The sequence below is a fragment of the Erythrolamprus reginae genome, chromosome 3 (genome assembly GCF_031021105.1).
Source record: "Erythrolamprus reginae isolate rEryReg1 chromosome 3, rEryReg1.hap1, whole genome shotgun sequence".
Classification (NCBI taxonomy): domain Eukaryota; kingdom Metazoa; phylum Chordata; class Lepidosauria; order Squamata; family Dipsadidae; genus Erythrolamprus; species Erythrolamprus reginae.
Genome location: NC_091952.1, coordinates 118,630,146 through 118,645,038, shown reverse-complemented (window position 1 = coordinate 118,645,038; position 14,893 = coordinate 118,630,146). Strand labels below are relative to the sequence as shown.

General features: G+C 40.6%; 2 protein-coding genes across 2 annotated transcripts in view; one reads left to right on the top strand and one right to left on the bottom strand.

Moving 5' to 3' along the window:
* EXTL2 (exostosin like glycosyltransferase 2) overlaps positions 1-1,451 on the bottom strand; it is a 29,390-nt gene extending 27,939 nt beyond the window's left edge. The window contains exon 1 of the mRNA XM_070746457.1: positions 1,371-1,451. The gene's annotated coding sequence lies outside the window, so the exon portion shown is untranslated. The remainder of the gene's footprint in view (positions 1-1,370) is intronic.
* A 1,231-nt stretch (positions 1,452-2,682) lies between these two features.
* The window catches only part of SLC30A7 (solute carrier family 30 member 7), a 41,896-nt gene continuing 29,685 nt past the window's right edge, over positions 2,683-14,893 (top strand). The window contains exons 1-5 of the mRNA XM_070746450.1: positions 2,683-2,964; positions 3,689-3,790; positions 7,922-8,035; positions 11,777-11,864; positions 14,154-14,280. Of these exons, the coding sequence (XP_070602551.1) occupies positions 2,885-2,964; positions 3,689-3,790; positions 7,922-8,035; positions 11,777-11,864; positions 14,154-14,280 (511 nt within the window). The 5' untranslated portion in view covers positions 2,683-2,884. The remainder of the gene's footprint in view (positions 2,965-3,688; positions 3,791-7,921; positions 8,036-11,776; positions 11,865-14,153; positions 14,281-14,893) is intronic.

Here is a 14,893-nt window from a genome sequence, read left to right as displayed (position 1 = left end):
AAAGGTCATTGTTAATGTATGAGCAGAGTAATCCTTGTTTACCAAGGTTGTGTACACACAAACGTTTAGATTGAGATTAGTTGTGAATAACTACTCATCCACACACAAATATACTAACTTGAATTAAAGTTTATTTTGAGAAATAACATTAAGATAAACAGTCCAAAATCATACACATAATAGTCAGAATAACAATCCAAATATTGTTAAATACAAAGTCTTTCTTACCAGTTGCCTTTGTCATAATCAGTAAGCAAAGATATCAAGCCTAAAGACATTTTAGCTATACAGTATTATATAACTACACTAGAGAGAGATTGCGGAGAAAATGCAGAGCAAACCTAACAGTGAGTAGCTACTAACAGTGAGTAGCCAGACAAAGAGAAACGGGGTGATTCAGAGAAATAAGCTATGGACTCTAGCTCCCTCTTGTGGCAGTCTGCAACACTTGCAGCCAATATATTGCCAACCCAACAGTTATGGACAGAGTCCTAATAGTCATAACTTTGAAAACAGTCATAAGTCATTTTTTTCAGTGCCATTGTGACTTTGAACAGTCACTAAATGAACTGTTGTAAGTCAAGGGCTACCTGTATTACTGTTATCCTTCTCATCATTTCTACTACCTCCTCCTGTTGGTATCCTATGAATATATTACTTCATTGTTTGTATGTACACTGAGCGCTTATGCATTGGAGACAAATTCCTTGTGTGTCCAATCACACTTGGCCAATAAAATATTCTAATTATGTGCCATCAAATCAGCATGGCCTCTTATTGTGTTTTGGGAAAACCCTTGAAGTCCATCGGTTATCCTACTTCCTTACCTTGGTAAAGTAAAAATTCTTAGGCAACAATCCTAGACCCATTGACATGGGAGATTAATGGAATTTACTTCTTTGTAGTGTGCATATCTGTAATGTCATATTTCTACCATATTCAGTGTGGGTTACAGCGAAGTGCACCTATTAACAATCGGCTATAAAGCTAGTCCTCATCTTACAACAGTTCGTTTAGTGACCATTCAAAGTTACAGTGGCACTGAAAAATGTGACTTATGACCACTTTTCACTATTACAACCTTTGTAGCACCCCCATGAATATGTGATCAAAATTTTAGACGGTTGACAACGGGGTCTTATTTATAACCGTTGCTGTGTCCCAATGTCATTTTTGCAATCTTATAGCAGGAGAAAGTCAATGGGGAAGCCAGATTCACTTTAACAACCAGGTTACTAATTTATCAACGGCAGCGATTCACTTCAAAGTGGCAAAAGAGGTTGTATAAATGGGGCAAAACTCACTCAGCAAATCTCTCACTTAATAAACAGACATTTTGGGCTCATTTGGGTCTTAAATCGGGGACTTACCTGTATACAGTGATGGGCTGCCAAACTTTTTACTGCCATGCTGTGAGTGTGACTTATTTTGTGGGTGTGGCTTGATAGTCACATGACCAAGTGGGAGTGGCCTATTGGCCATGTGACCAGGTGGGAATGGCTTGACAATCATTTGGCCGGGGTGGCTTCAAGGTCATGTGACTGGGTGGGAGTGGCTTACCGACCAAGCTAAGTTTTCAAATAGTTGCTCTTTTTTCAATTGAGTAAGTCACATTATTTGAATAGCCACAAAAAGGACAAATGATAGACAGCATTATATGTTGAGGAGCGCAATAACATAGTAGTAGCTCAATTTTCTTTAATTGCTATAAAAGTTCAGTTCTAGATAATGATTACAACGATTAAAGTGTTTATGGGTAAAAATATACTAATTAATTATTTCTTACTTTAAAAGTAATTAAGGATCATACTAAGGTACTAGAAAAGGAATGACAATAAAAAATCCTATTAAGTATTCAATAAATAGTGCATAATAATAACAACAACAACAACAACAACGACATTTATATTTATATGCCGCCCCTCTCCGAAGACTCAGGACAGCTCACAACATAGCAATAGTACAATACATTACAAATCTAATATTAAATTTTAAAAAGTTAATTAAAAAACATTAATATAACATAAACAGTATCATAAAATCATCAATTACGCAATCATACACACTCAACCCAATTTATCGTACTACAGAGGTCAGAAAAACAGCAAGGGGGGGGTAATCATCCCCACGCCTGGTGACAGGTGAGTCTTCAACATTTTATGGAAGGCAAGGAGGGTGGGGGCTGTTCAAATCTCTGGAGGGAGTTGATTCCAGAGGGTTGGGGCCACCACAGAGAAGGCTCTTCCCCTGGGTCCCGTCAACCAACATTGTTTAGTCGACGGGACCCGAAGAAGGCCCACACTGTGGGAACTAATCAGCCGCTGGGATTCGTATGGCATAAACTTACTACCCCCACTGCGCCTCTGCCCTCTCCCCCCGTGGGGGCAGCAGCCCATTACTGCCTCAGTCCCCCAGGGGTCACCAACCTTGGCAACTTTAAGAGTTGTGGACTTCAACTCCCAGAATCCCTCAGCCAGCAAAGCTGACTGAGGGATTCTGGGAGTTGAAGTCCACAAGTCTTAAAGTTGCTAGGTTTGGAGACCCCCTGGCCTAGAGTACCACCTGTGTCGAAACACAGGTCGCTCGACCGTTTGTGCGGCGTAAAACTCAAACCAAGCCCTCCCATCCTTCCTTCCTTTTTCTCAACGCGACCTAACTTAGCCACCACCCCCTCCTCCTATTGCGCAAACTCACTAGCGACGCTTGGCTCCGGCTGTGCCGGAAGTCGGTGCTCAGAGACACCGAGAGGCCGGGTTTTTTTTTTGCCTTGCAGGCTGCTTGGCAGACCAGCGAGTGTTGTGGGGGCACCGCTGCTTTCTCGTCCCCCCACCTCCCTTTACACGCCAAGCGAGGCTCCGGCTTTCCCTTCCCGCCGTTGTGAAAGATGCTGCCTTTGTCCATCAAAGACGACGAGTACAAGCCTCCCAAGCTCCATTTGGTCCGAAAGGTCTCGGGATGGTTCAGGTAAGGACGGGTGGGGGATTTTTTTGGGGGGGGGGGTATGCTTATTACATCGCCCGGGCTGTCGGTGATCTGGGGATGGGAGATGAGCAGGCGCCCGAGAATTGGAGAAAAATGAAGCAGCTAGAAGCCAGGAGATGCCCGGCTTGGACTCCAGGAAGGAGCCTCCTCGGCTGGGCTGAACGCTGAAACCGGATTCAAGTGCGGAGCTTGCAAACGGGGATCCGGATCTACCGGGTATGTGTGTGTGTGGCAGTTCGGAGAGGAGCTCTCGGTTCCTCTTAAAAGAGATCGGCCGGGAAAAAGAAGGGAGCCGGGAAGGTTGCCTGCTTGGCAAGCATCTGTCTCCTTGTTTTGGCGTGGACTCCAACTCCCATCGTCCCCAGCTGGGAAAAAGAAGGGTCGGAGCTTGCAATGGGTGGGAATGCGGTGGGGAGAAGAGGCCGGTGGCCCTTAGATTGGGGCGAGGGGGCTTAGCGTGTGTGTGTGTGTCGGGGGAGACTTTCGGGGATTGGCTATCTGCGGGGAAATCGGAGCCTGTGTGTGTGTGTGTGTTTGTGCGATTTGCGACTATCGTTTGGCCGACCAGGCATGGTGAGGACAGGGTCCGTCTAGCTTCTCCTCTTCCTCCTCCCGCTTCCCTGCGATGCCTTGCCTGGCTTTGCAGTAAGGCCTTATCCCGGCCTCGTGGCTTGCTTTGACTCTCTTCCCCCGCCGCTGTTTCCAGGTCGATCCTCTCGGACAAGACGTCGCGCAACCTCTTCTTCTTCCTCTGCCTCAATCTCTCCTTCGCCTTCGTGGAGCTGCTGTACGGCATCTGGAGCAACAGGTACAAAGGGGGGGGGGACCTGGAGACGGAGGGAAGGGAAAGAGCCGGGAGGGCGGCGCTTCTCCCTTGGAAAGTCAAGTTCAGCGCTTCTGGTGCTGCCACGTCTCCCTTTGGCTGGGGCCCGAAGGGGATGGCCGGCTCTGGAGAGAAGCGCCATTGGCCTTTGGTTGGGAAAGGATGGTCTCAGGCTTCCTCTCCTGGTCTACTTGAGACCTGATTATGGCTGATTTCCCCCTTTACTTTTAGATGCCAGTTTATTATTATGGGGGTCTCCAACCTTGGCCACTTTAAGACTTGTCGACTTCAACTCCCAGAATTCCTCAGACAGCTTTGGCAGCCTCACTTTGCTTACTTTGTTGGCTGAGGAATTCTGGGAGTTGAAGTTCACAAGTCTTAAAGTGGCCAAGGTTGGAGACCACTGATAGTAGAAGCAGGGGTGGGCTACTGTCCAGACAAGGGGGGGGGAGACAAGCAGTGGGGTAGCAAAAATGGAGCTCCACTTCAGAGCACCCAATTTGCAGTGGAAGATATTGAAAGAAAAGGCAGAGCATCGTGCATGAGCCATGCCCACAGTGTGGTAGTAAAAAATTTGGTAGCCCTTCACTGAGTAGAAGCCAATTTTTTTTTATCTGCAAGGGGAAAACCCAGAAAAAATTGGGAAGATTACACAGATTGTCCTAATCTACCCAGGGGAAAATTCTTTAGTCCCCCTCCAATTATCATGTCCTTTCTGCCATATTTAGATGATGGTTGCTGACTCAGAGTTTTTTCATTTACTAAGAGATAGGGGTTGATGAAACAATTACTTTTAAGGGATTATTCTTTAACTTGGCCAGCTGTGGTTTAAAACTGTTGAGGTGTCTATAAACAGGTTCAGTGAGGAAATGGCTGTGCTTTAGTAAATGCAATTACTCCATAAAATGTTGAAGTATGATGCCATTTGCACTGCTTTTATTAAATTGTTGAACTAGATCTCACTGAATGTGTAGGTCTTTTATGGGGGGGTTTTCCTCACAGATATTGATTTTTACATAAATTAATTGTAGTTGCTGGTGGTTGGGACTTGTGTGCTGCTGTACAAGCCATATCTTATTTTGTGGAAGAAAAGAATATTTTTTCCTCTTTGGTTCAGTTTAGAACGAAAATTGCGCAAACATGTATCGTCCTATCATACATTCAGTTGTCTCAGTTTCATATCCCCAAACTGACAAAGACAGCAGTTCAAGGGAAATCAAGACACAAAGAGTTCTGTAGAATCCAATTAATTTGTTAAAATAATAAAATTGGTATTGTGGGGCGTGATGCAAGTTCCCCTTTGTGTGTATGACATTACGGCACCTGTTAAAAAGGATGGCAGCTTGCAATTTATTTATTTATTTATTTATTTATTACTTGGATTTGTATGCCGCCCCTCTCCGAAGACTCGGGGCGGCATACAAATGCAATGGCAGTCATCTCCACTTCCCGCAGATGCTTATATATAGGCTCTTTTTAATTTATTGTTTGCTAAGGCTTGTTCATGTGAGCCTCTCCCTCAAAATATATAGTTAACACTATAAGGAGGTAAAGTAGCTTCACTATTTAGGCATGTGCTATTTAGGCATGTGCAGTAATACTATAATGTATACACTTTGTGTATGCCAAGAATATTAGGAAGAGCAGGGATAAGCAATCCATTATCCTCTTAATGTAGTCTCTTACTGCAATTTCTAGAAATTGTCATTCCATAAAATAGGAAACAATATACAAAATAAAATATATAGTATAGAACACTTGAAAGAAGTCATAGCTAATCAGAAAATGAGAGAGCCAGTCTGTGGAATTGTGGAAAATTAAACATGATTGAATGGATAGTTTAATCATCATATGTAAAATGATCTTATTTTTGTAAGCATCTAATAAATCACATTAAAACGTTCAGTATTCACCAATTTTGCTGGTTTGGCTAGTATCTGTACTATATTACATAAACAAGTAGCACAATTCATTCTGAAAATGAGTTTCTACATTTGAGCATGTATCTGTTATGACGGTATGTCAGTATAAGATGCTAGGGAAAGGTCTAACTGCTAGATAATTGTAAAGGCATATACAGTTCAAATTTAATGAATAGGTATTCTCTTTTAATAGACTGCTCTTTATTCCCTGTGATATTTCTGAACCTTCAGCATTTTGGCCTACCCTAGTTAGTGTGGGTTTCATTACTGTACTAAGCAATTTGGCTTCCCTCAAACTTAGAAGCAATGGAGATGAAATTGTCCCAGAGTACTATGATATCTATCATCTCCTGAATTCCAAAATAGAATGGATGGTGTAGCATTTGCATGAAGCAATATTTTCATCATACTTTTTTTTCTTAACCATCCAACCTAAATATTCACAGGTTTGGATTAAGTTTAAACAATTGGTAAATTGATGGACAGGGAGAGCTGACATTGTTTCCTGATTAGTCTCCGAACACAATTTAAAGTATTGGTTATTACCTATAAAGCCCTACATGGCTTAGGACCAGATTACTTATGGGACCATCTTTTGCCTCATATATCCCAGCGGCCAGTCAGAGCATACAGAGTCGGCCTTCTCCAGGTCCTGTAGCCAAGAAATGTCATCTGGTGGGATCTAGGGGAAGGGCCTTCTGTGTGGTAGCTCCGGCCCCCTGGAATCAATTCCCCCCAGAGATTCGCACTGCCTCCACCTTCCAGGCCTTTTGTAAGGCTCTAAATACATACTTCTGTCAGCAGGCCTGGCACCATTGAGCATTACCACCAGCTCCAGCTGACAGCATGAGTGAATGAGTGTGACTGGTTTTTAGTTGAATGGTCTTAATTGTTGGGTTTTTATATTAGTCTTACATTGGGTTTCTTACATTTTGTATTTTTGTATCGATTTTACTGTGTAAGCCACCCTGAGTACACGGGGGAAGGGCGGTCTAGAAATCCAAACAAACAAATACATAAATACATTAATTTAAATTTGTATTTCTATTAAATTTTGGAGGGCATTTGGACTAGGTTACTTTGTAACTATGATATTTATACCAAACTTCTGGCATGGATTTTAGCTTTATTTATTTATTTAATTTATTAGTTTGGATTTCTATGCTGTCCTTCTCCGCAGACTTTATTGGATTGTTGGATGGAAGGTATTTGTGTCAGAAAGGTTTACAGTTGAACTATCTCAACTTTAAAGTGCCTGGAAAAATGGTCAAGAGTGGGGAAATATTCATGGTGATAATGTTCCATAATTAATGTTCCTTGGCAAAAAAAGCTCTTCCTCCAATCAATACCTTCTTTGCTTCATGGGTGGAAATTTGGGAAGGAAAGAACTCCAAACCTAATGCAAGATATTGGGGCAGCTTTGTGTTGGCTAAGAATGCACTTTGTTAATGTCTCAGAATGGATTCTGATTAATTCCATTTGACTCAGATAAATTTATGTAATGAGCATAATGAAAGGTATTATTCCTTTTTAAAATCCAGCTTTAAATTTGAGGATTGGTTAGTAACTCTTGATAACATATTTCATTGTAAGAAGTCAAAATGAAAGCTGCACCTTGAAATGAAGGCAAAATCTACCAAGAGAATGTATGTATGTATGTATGTATGAATGTATGTATGTATGTATGTATGTATGTATGTATGTATGTATGTATGTATGAATGAATGAATGTAGGTATGTATGTATTTATACTGTACCTCCCCAAAAAATATTATTCCAGCCCAAACAAATCATGTCTCATCTTTCAAAAATGAGGTATAACATCATTTGCACTGGTGACCTTGTAACTTAGTTATAGAATGATATTGTTTGATATTTATTTTTTAAATTAAATTAAAGTCTTCAGAGAGGGGCGGCATACAAATCTAATAAATTTATTAATTGTTATTATTAAACTTGCATTTATTGATAAATTCAATTTAATCACTTCTTAGTCTTGAATAGGCTGCACTTTTTTAGAGTGTTGTATATGTATTGCGAGAGATTTGTGTGAATAACCACTTAAGTAAATACAGGTCCAAGGGGACATTGTCACTATTACTATCAGGTTTCTATCAGTTTAAAAAAATGTTCTAATTTATTTTAGTTTCTATAACTGTACTTAACTGATTTTTTTTAATCTTTATCTTCCCAGTCTAGGTTTAATATCAGATTCATTTCACATGTTTTTTGATTGTACTGCTCTGCTAGCTGGGCTTGCAGCTTCAGTCATTTCAAAGTGGAGATCGAATGATGCTTTTTCCTATGGGTAAGTGTTAAAGTTCTGAAAAGCTATTTGTTGAAACAGTCACCTGTTGGACAATAATTGGGAAAAAACAATGTAATTTTACCTAACACCCTGTTAAAGCAGTCTGTATGTATTTGTATTTGAATGGTTAATGAAATCAGCCTATAAATATTTATTGTGTAATTTGGCTAATGAAAAAATACTATATTTCAATAAATTATTGCAAGAGAGGAGCCCAATCTCCAATACTTTCCTTTAGTTTCCTTCTTGATATTAATAACAGTATACTGTGTTTTCTCCAAAATAAGACATCCCCTGAAAACGAACCCTCTAAAAGTAAATCCTTCCCCCAAAATATTTAAACACATGCACAGCTGGTCCCCGCCATTTCTTCTGGTTAGGGTCAGGGAGACAGAGCTAGAAAACAGGTAAGACAGCAAGAGGAGCCCTGTCTTGCTCCATGCACTCCAAAATAATAAGACCTCCCCAAAAATAAGGCCAAGCACTCATTTTGGAGTTCAAAAAATATAAGACAGGGTCTTCTTTTCGTAGTTAAATTAACCATGTCGAACTAATCAACTGTTACTTAGTGCTATTGACAGCATATTTTCTAAACCCAGAAAACATTTGGTGAGCTCCTAAAGTTTAAAACTTCTATAATCTTCCTTCAAATAGATGATTCCTTCTAATTCCCAGAAGTATTTTCTTGTATGTGGGATTGTTACTTCCTACTCAGTGTGGGAGGAACATGATGCATTTTGTAGCTGCTATTGATATTCATCTAGTGTTATATAATAACATTTCTCTTTATGCTGTAGAATTTTTCTCGTTTCATCTGTCCCTTGACTTCAACTTTTCTCTTAGGAGTCAGGGTGCAGAGAGGCCACAAGGGCATAGATGTGATAGGGAGAGACAGATGGGTGGGGAGAATTGGAGACAGTTCATATCTTACTGAAGGTTGGGACTGAGAGGGACCAAGCCCAGAATAGTTTGGATTGGTACAGTGATATGACATCTTGTTTTATGACTACATCAACTTACAATAGAAATTGTAGTTGTAAGTTGAGGACTATCTATAAACCATATTTATTCTTGTGATGATAGCTTTTAGTTGATGTTATATATAGAAACTACATTTGTAAGTGTGTGTGTGTGTGTGTGTGTGTGTGTGTGTGTATGCATGTATATGTGTATATATGGTGTAAATGTTCTTGCTTTTCCTAAAAGTAAAGTCTTCCTTCTGGCTGGGACTTCTGGTGATTACCTAAACTCATCCATGTAGTGTTCTGTCAATATTACATGGGAATGGTTTGTCATTGATGTCTGACTCATTCACAAAGAGTAATGCTTAAGCACACAATATAATACACTTTGAATGTAAGAATTCTGAATTCAGGAATTTGCTTGAGTATCAAAAGTAAATTGCAGATGCAATCTTCCCACACAAAAACACATTTGTTTTTTTACTCCAGAATAGTTAATGTTCTCAGTATAATGATAAAGTGATGAGCTTTACAATTGTTCAATAGTAGGATGTCGATAGTCCTTTATATGTACATCACATTGTCAAGAGATCTACTGTTAGGCGCTGATCTTCCCTTCTGTTGATCGCTATGCTAAATGTATATTTAAATGTCAATTTTGGTATAAAGCAGGGGTTCCCCACCTTTTGGACCTCGGGGACCACTAAATTCATAACTTTAAATTCCGCGGACAATTAATATGATCTTCCTAATGACTGGTTGTGTGGACGTGGCTAGGTGGTCATGTGACTGGGTGGGCATGGCCAACTAGATGTCACTCATGTCGAGGGGCACCTCACAGGCCTCTACTCATCCCTCCCAGCCACTCCTCGCCTGCCCGCTTGGGCTGCCTTAGGGCCCAACAGGAAGCAGTTGTTGGAGTTAAGCTGCCACCAAGAGAAAGAGTTAGCAAAACAGCTGGCTCAGTTCAAATTGGATGTGACTGAGAAGGAGGGTCAACAGAAGCACCTCACTGAGGACTACAAGCATAGGCTATCCAAGAAGAGGGAAGATCTGCGGGAATGCAATGTCAGGTTCTGACACCTGGTGGCTCAGCAAGCTGAGATGGTCAGCCAGTTCCAGGCCATGATGCAGTCCCACTGGAATGAGGCCCTCTGGCTCTTTGCCACAGTGGTACTTATTTCCAGCCTTCACCCAAAGCTGCACACCAAGAGGATGAAGCAGACCCAAGTCAAAATTTATCTTCCCCCCACCCCACGACATCAGCATTCCACAGCTCACATTAGAGAAACATCTTTCAGCTGTGGCGAGGGGGGTGTTTGCCCAGGTCCGTCTGGTGCACCAGTTGCGGCCCTATCTGGACTGGGACTCACTGCTCACAGTCACTCATGCCCTCATCACCTCAAGGCTCAACTACTGTAACGCTCTCTACATGGGGCTACTTTTGAAAAGTGTTCGGAAACTTCAGATCATGCAGAATGCAGCTGCGAGAGCAATCATGGGCTTCCCTAGGTATGCCCATGTTACACCAACACTCTGCAGTCTGCATTGGTTGCCGATCAGTTTCCGGTCACAATTCAAAGTGTTGGTTATGACTTATAAGCCCTTCATGGCATCGGACCAGAATATCTCCAGGACCACCTTCTGCCGCATGAATCCCATCGACCGATTAGGTCCCACAGAGTTGGCCTTCTTCGGGTCCTGTCGACCAAACAATGTTGATTGGTGGGACCCAGGGGAAGAGCCTTCTCTGTGGCGGCCCCGACCCTCTGGAACCAGCTCCCCCCAGAGATTAGAATTGCCCCCACCCTCCTTGCCTTTCGTAAACTCCTTAAAACCCACCTTTGTCGTCAGGCATGGGGGAACTGAGATATTCCTTCCCCCTCTCAGGCCTATACAATTTATGCATGGCATGTTTATATGTATGTTTGGTTTTTAATAAGGGTTTTTAGTCATTTTTAATATTAGATTTGTTTCGTGTTGTTAGCCGCCCCGAGTCTGCGGAGAGGGGCGGCATACAAATCTAATAAGTAAGTAAGTAAGTAAGTAAGTAAGTAAGTAAGTAAGTAAGTAAGTAAGTAAGTAAGTAAGTAAGTAAGTAAGTAAATAAATAAATAAATAAATAAATAAATAAATAAATAAATAAATATCCGATATCTGCATTTTTATATTTTGTGCTCCGATATTTTGTGCTCCAATATCAGCACAAAAAGACCGTGAAGGGGGAGACTTTCTGCAGCAACACTGGGGCCATAATTTGTGGACTCCTGATTTAATGTGATATAAAAAATGCAAATAATTTTTCTATGGACCACCAAATTTTTTTCTTGTTGACCACCACTGGTCCATGGACCACCATTTAGTGACAGCTGGTATAAAGTAAAGGTGTACAGTCTACTTTTTGCTGAAGGTAGTATATGGGAAAGAAGAATGAAGCCAGTGAATGTCCACTTGTCTACTACTACTACTACTACTAGTAGATTTTTTTATTCAATCAATCTCTTGCTATAATATAAGATGTAAGTTAAATGGAACGAGGAAGAATTGAAATAGTTGAAGTACTGTATTTCTAGACTGAGGAGGGGACACTTAACTGTGTACCCTCTAGAGATAAGAGCCCTACCCCTTGCCTCTTTATATTCAACTTATTTGGATAACTGATCAAACATAGCTACATAGTATTTATCTTCTGCATTAGCCAGAATAGTGGCAAGACATGAAATTAGCTGTGGATTTGCATTAATCTAAAATGAAATTATGTGCTTTTTTTTCATCCTAGGTATGTTCGGGCAGAAGTATTAGCTGGTTTTGTAAACGGTCTATTTTTGATTTTCACCGCTTTCTTCATTTTCTCTGAAGGGGTTGAGGTATGTTTTGAAGATGGTTGAAATATTTTCCTCTGTTGAAGGAAGAGATTTTTGTGCAGCAAGTGAGTTTTTGTTTTTCAATCCAGTTATGCTCACTTGGATCAAGTCATTGCTAAATGCAACCCAGATAATGTAAAACAGAATCACTTGATTGTGGCAGAATATAAGTTCAATAGATAAATAAGTCTTGTCTAGTTGTCTAGGTCAGGAAATGAATCAAAATACCTCCAGGATTTGACAGTTTTAAATATCTTGCAGAAACAATTGGCATGAAATTCAGTGAGATTTACTTAATAGTAATTGTCTGGAAGCTGGTAGCCTTATACACCAAACCTAATTATTCAAGGAATATTATCCCATTGTTTTTTTTTCATAACAATGTTGGAAATCTGACATTCTCAAAACTTCAAGACTTTAATTTGTATGTACAAGAATAATCTTTCTGATTACACTATAGGTAGATTTTATTTGTTTATTTATTTATTTATTTGCCTTTTGTCCCTTCTCAACGACTCAGGGTGGCGTACAACATAATAAATACAGTACAACACACATCTATAGAAATCTAATATTAAAAATTACTATAAATTTTTTAAAAAAATTAAAAAACCATTTATCCCAACATAAACATTCACATTCGCCTAATCAGTCAACACATGGCAACAGCTGGAATTAATCTCAATACTCATGGACCCCATGCCTGCCGGAAGAGATGGGTCTTCAGAACTTTGTGAAAGACCAGGAGGGAGGGGGCAGTAGGTATCTCTAGAAGGAGTTCATTCCAAAGGGCCGGGGCCGCCACAGAGAAGGCTCTTCCCTTTGGTCCCACTAGACGACATTATCTAGCTGACGGGATCTGGAGAAGGCCAACTCTACGGGACCTAACCGGCTGCTGGGGTACATCAGGCAGAAGATGTTCCCATAGGTAATCTGGTCCTAAACCAGATTGTTCTCTTAACATTACAAACTCTCTGAAAACCCCCTTTATTCTACAAAGAGTAAGCTGAATATGATTTCTCACAGATGTGCAGTGATTTGTATAAAAAATATGTCACAGATAGTATAATTTATCTGAAAAAAAAATCACGTTTGGATCAGATAAAAATATCCATTCATTCCAATACATATCTTGTTTCCTTCTGTAGCTAATCAGATGGCTTAAGAACCTGAACACAAAAGCATAGGGCTACTGCATTCAGCTGCTGTCTGTAACTGGTATTTATAGGCAGTATGTTTTCTGAGCCTTACCTATAGCCAGCAGTATCCAGAATTATTATTTATGTTTTCATGGGTATGTTTAGTGCCTATTATAGCATTAGCAATAGCATTTAGACTTATATACAGCTTCACAGTGCTTTGCAACCCTCTCTAAGCAGTTTACAGAGAGTAAGCATATTTCCCCCAACAATCTGGGTCCTCATTTTACCGACCTTGGAAGGATGGAAGGCTGAGTCAACTTTGAGCCTACTGAGATTCAGTCTGCCAAACTGCTGGCAGACGGTGATCAGCAGTAGCTTGCAGTACTGCACTCTAACTTCTGTACCACCAAGGCTCTTGTCTCATCTAAATTGCCACCATACTTACTTTTTTCTTCCTTGAATATCTCCGGGACCGCCTTCTGCCGCACGAATCCCAGCGACCAGTTAGGTCCCACAGAGTTGGCCTTCTCCAGGTCCCGTCAACTAAACAATGTCGTTTGCCGGGACCCAGAGGAAGAGCCTTCTCTGTGGCGGCCCCGACCCTTTGGAACCAACTCCCCCCAGATATCAGAGTTGCCCCCACCCTCCTTGACTTTCGTAAGCTCCTTAAAACCCACCTTTGTCATCAGGCATGGGGGAATTGAGACTTTCCCTCCCCCTAGGCTTATAAAATTTATGCATGGTATGTCAGTATGTATGATTGGTTTCTAAATTGGGGTTTTAAATTAACTTAAATATTAGATTTGTTTACATTGTATTATTATTATTGCTGTTAGTTGCCCTGAGTCTGCGGAGAGGGGCGGCATACAAATCTGATTAATAAATAAATAAATAAATAAATACATTATTTTATGCACTTGGTGACCATGTCTCAAATCTCCCATCAGCTTGTTTTCTGGAACGGTTTGAGTTCCAATTTTAAGGAAGATTATACTATGAATGCTTAGCAATCTACCTTTGGTTCCTAGCCAAAAAAATAACCAACATTGTGAATTAGACTCTGCTAATGTTTATGAAAAGTAGAGGAACCTCATTAGTGAGATCTATGTGTTGAGTTTCGCTGAAACACTTTGTTTTTTTCCTGTTACAGAGAGCACTTGAGCCTCCCGATGTGCATCATGAGAGACTCCTTCCTGTTTCCATACTTGGCTTCCTTGTAAATCTGATAGGAATCTTTGTGTTTCAACATGGTGGACATGGCCATTCCCATGGTTCTGGTAGGAAGTATTACCCGTTCGTTGTATCGTTGACTTGTTCCATCAGAACCGTCAGAATATCTTGTGTTGTCCCTTGTGTTAAAAGGGCATGCAACCAGGATAGAAGCTTAAAACTGATACTACGATTCATTTGAAGAAGTAATACTTTTTGTTCGATCAGCTAATTTGTCTTAGAAATATACACAGGGTTTCCAGCAAACCTGGAAAACAGGAAAATCAGGGAAATATCAGAGAAATTGGCGGTTTGGGAAATATCAGGGAATTATCAGGGAATTCGTGAAAATAACAGAATAATTCAGGGGGAAAAAATCAAACTATATTAAAATGTTTAAAAGTCAGGGAAAAATCATGTGTAGAAAAACCAGATCGTGCTGCCTGGCAGAGTCAAGCAAAAATGAGCCTAACTGTGGCAACAACTTGCTTCCTCAGCTACCGATATTTCTCCATGGCTTAGCTGTTTGGTATGATGTCATCTATGACCGTGCCTTAACTAGATCACAATTTACAGGGAAATGTCAAGGAAATATCAGGAAATTTCAAAATGCTTTCTTCCTGGACATCCTGTATACAAAATATGAAAAATCTTTTGCAGAAGAATTGTGGTGCTTACAAT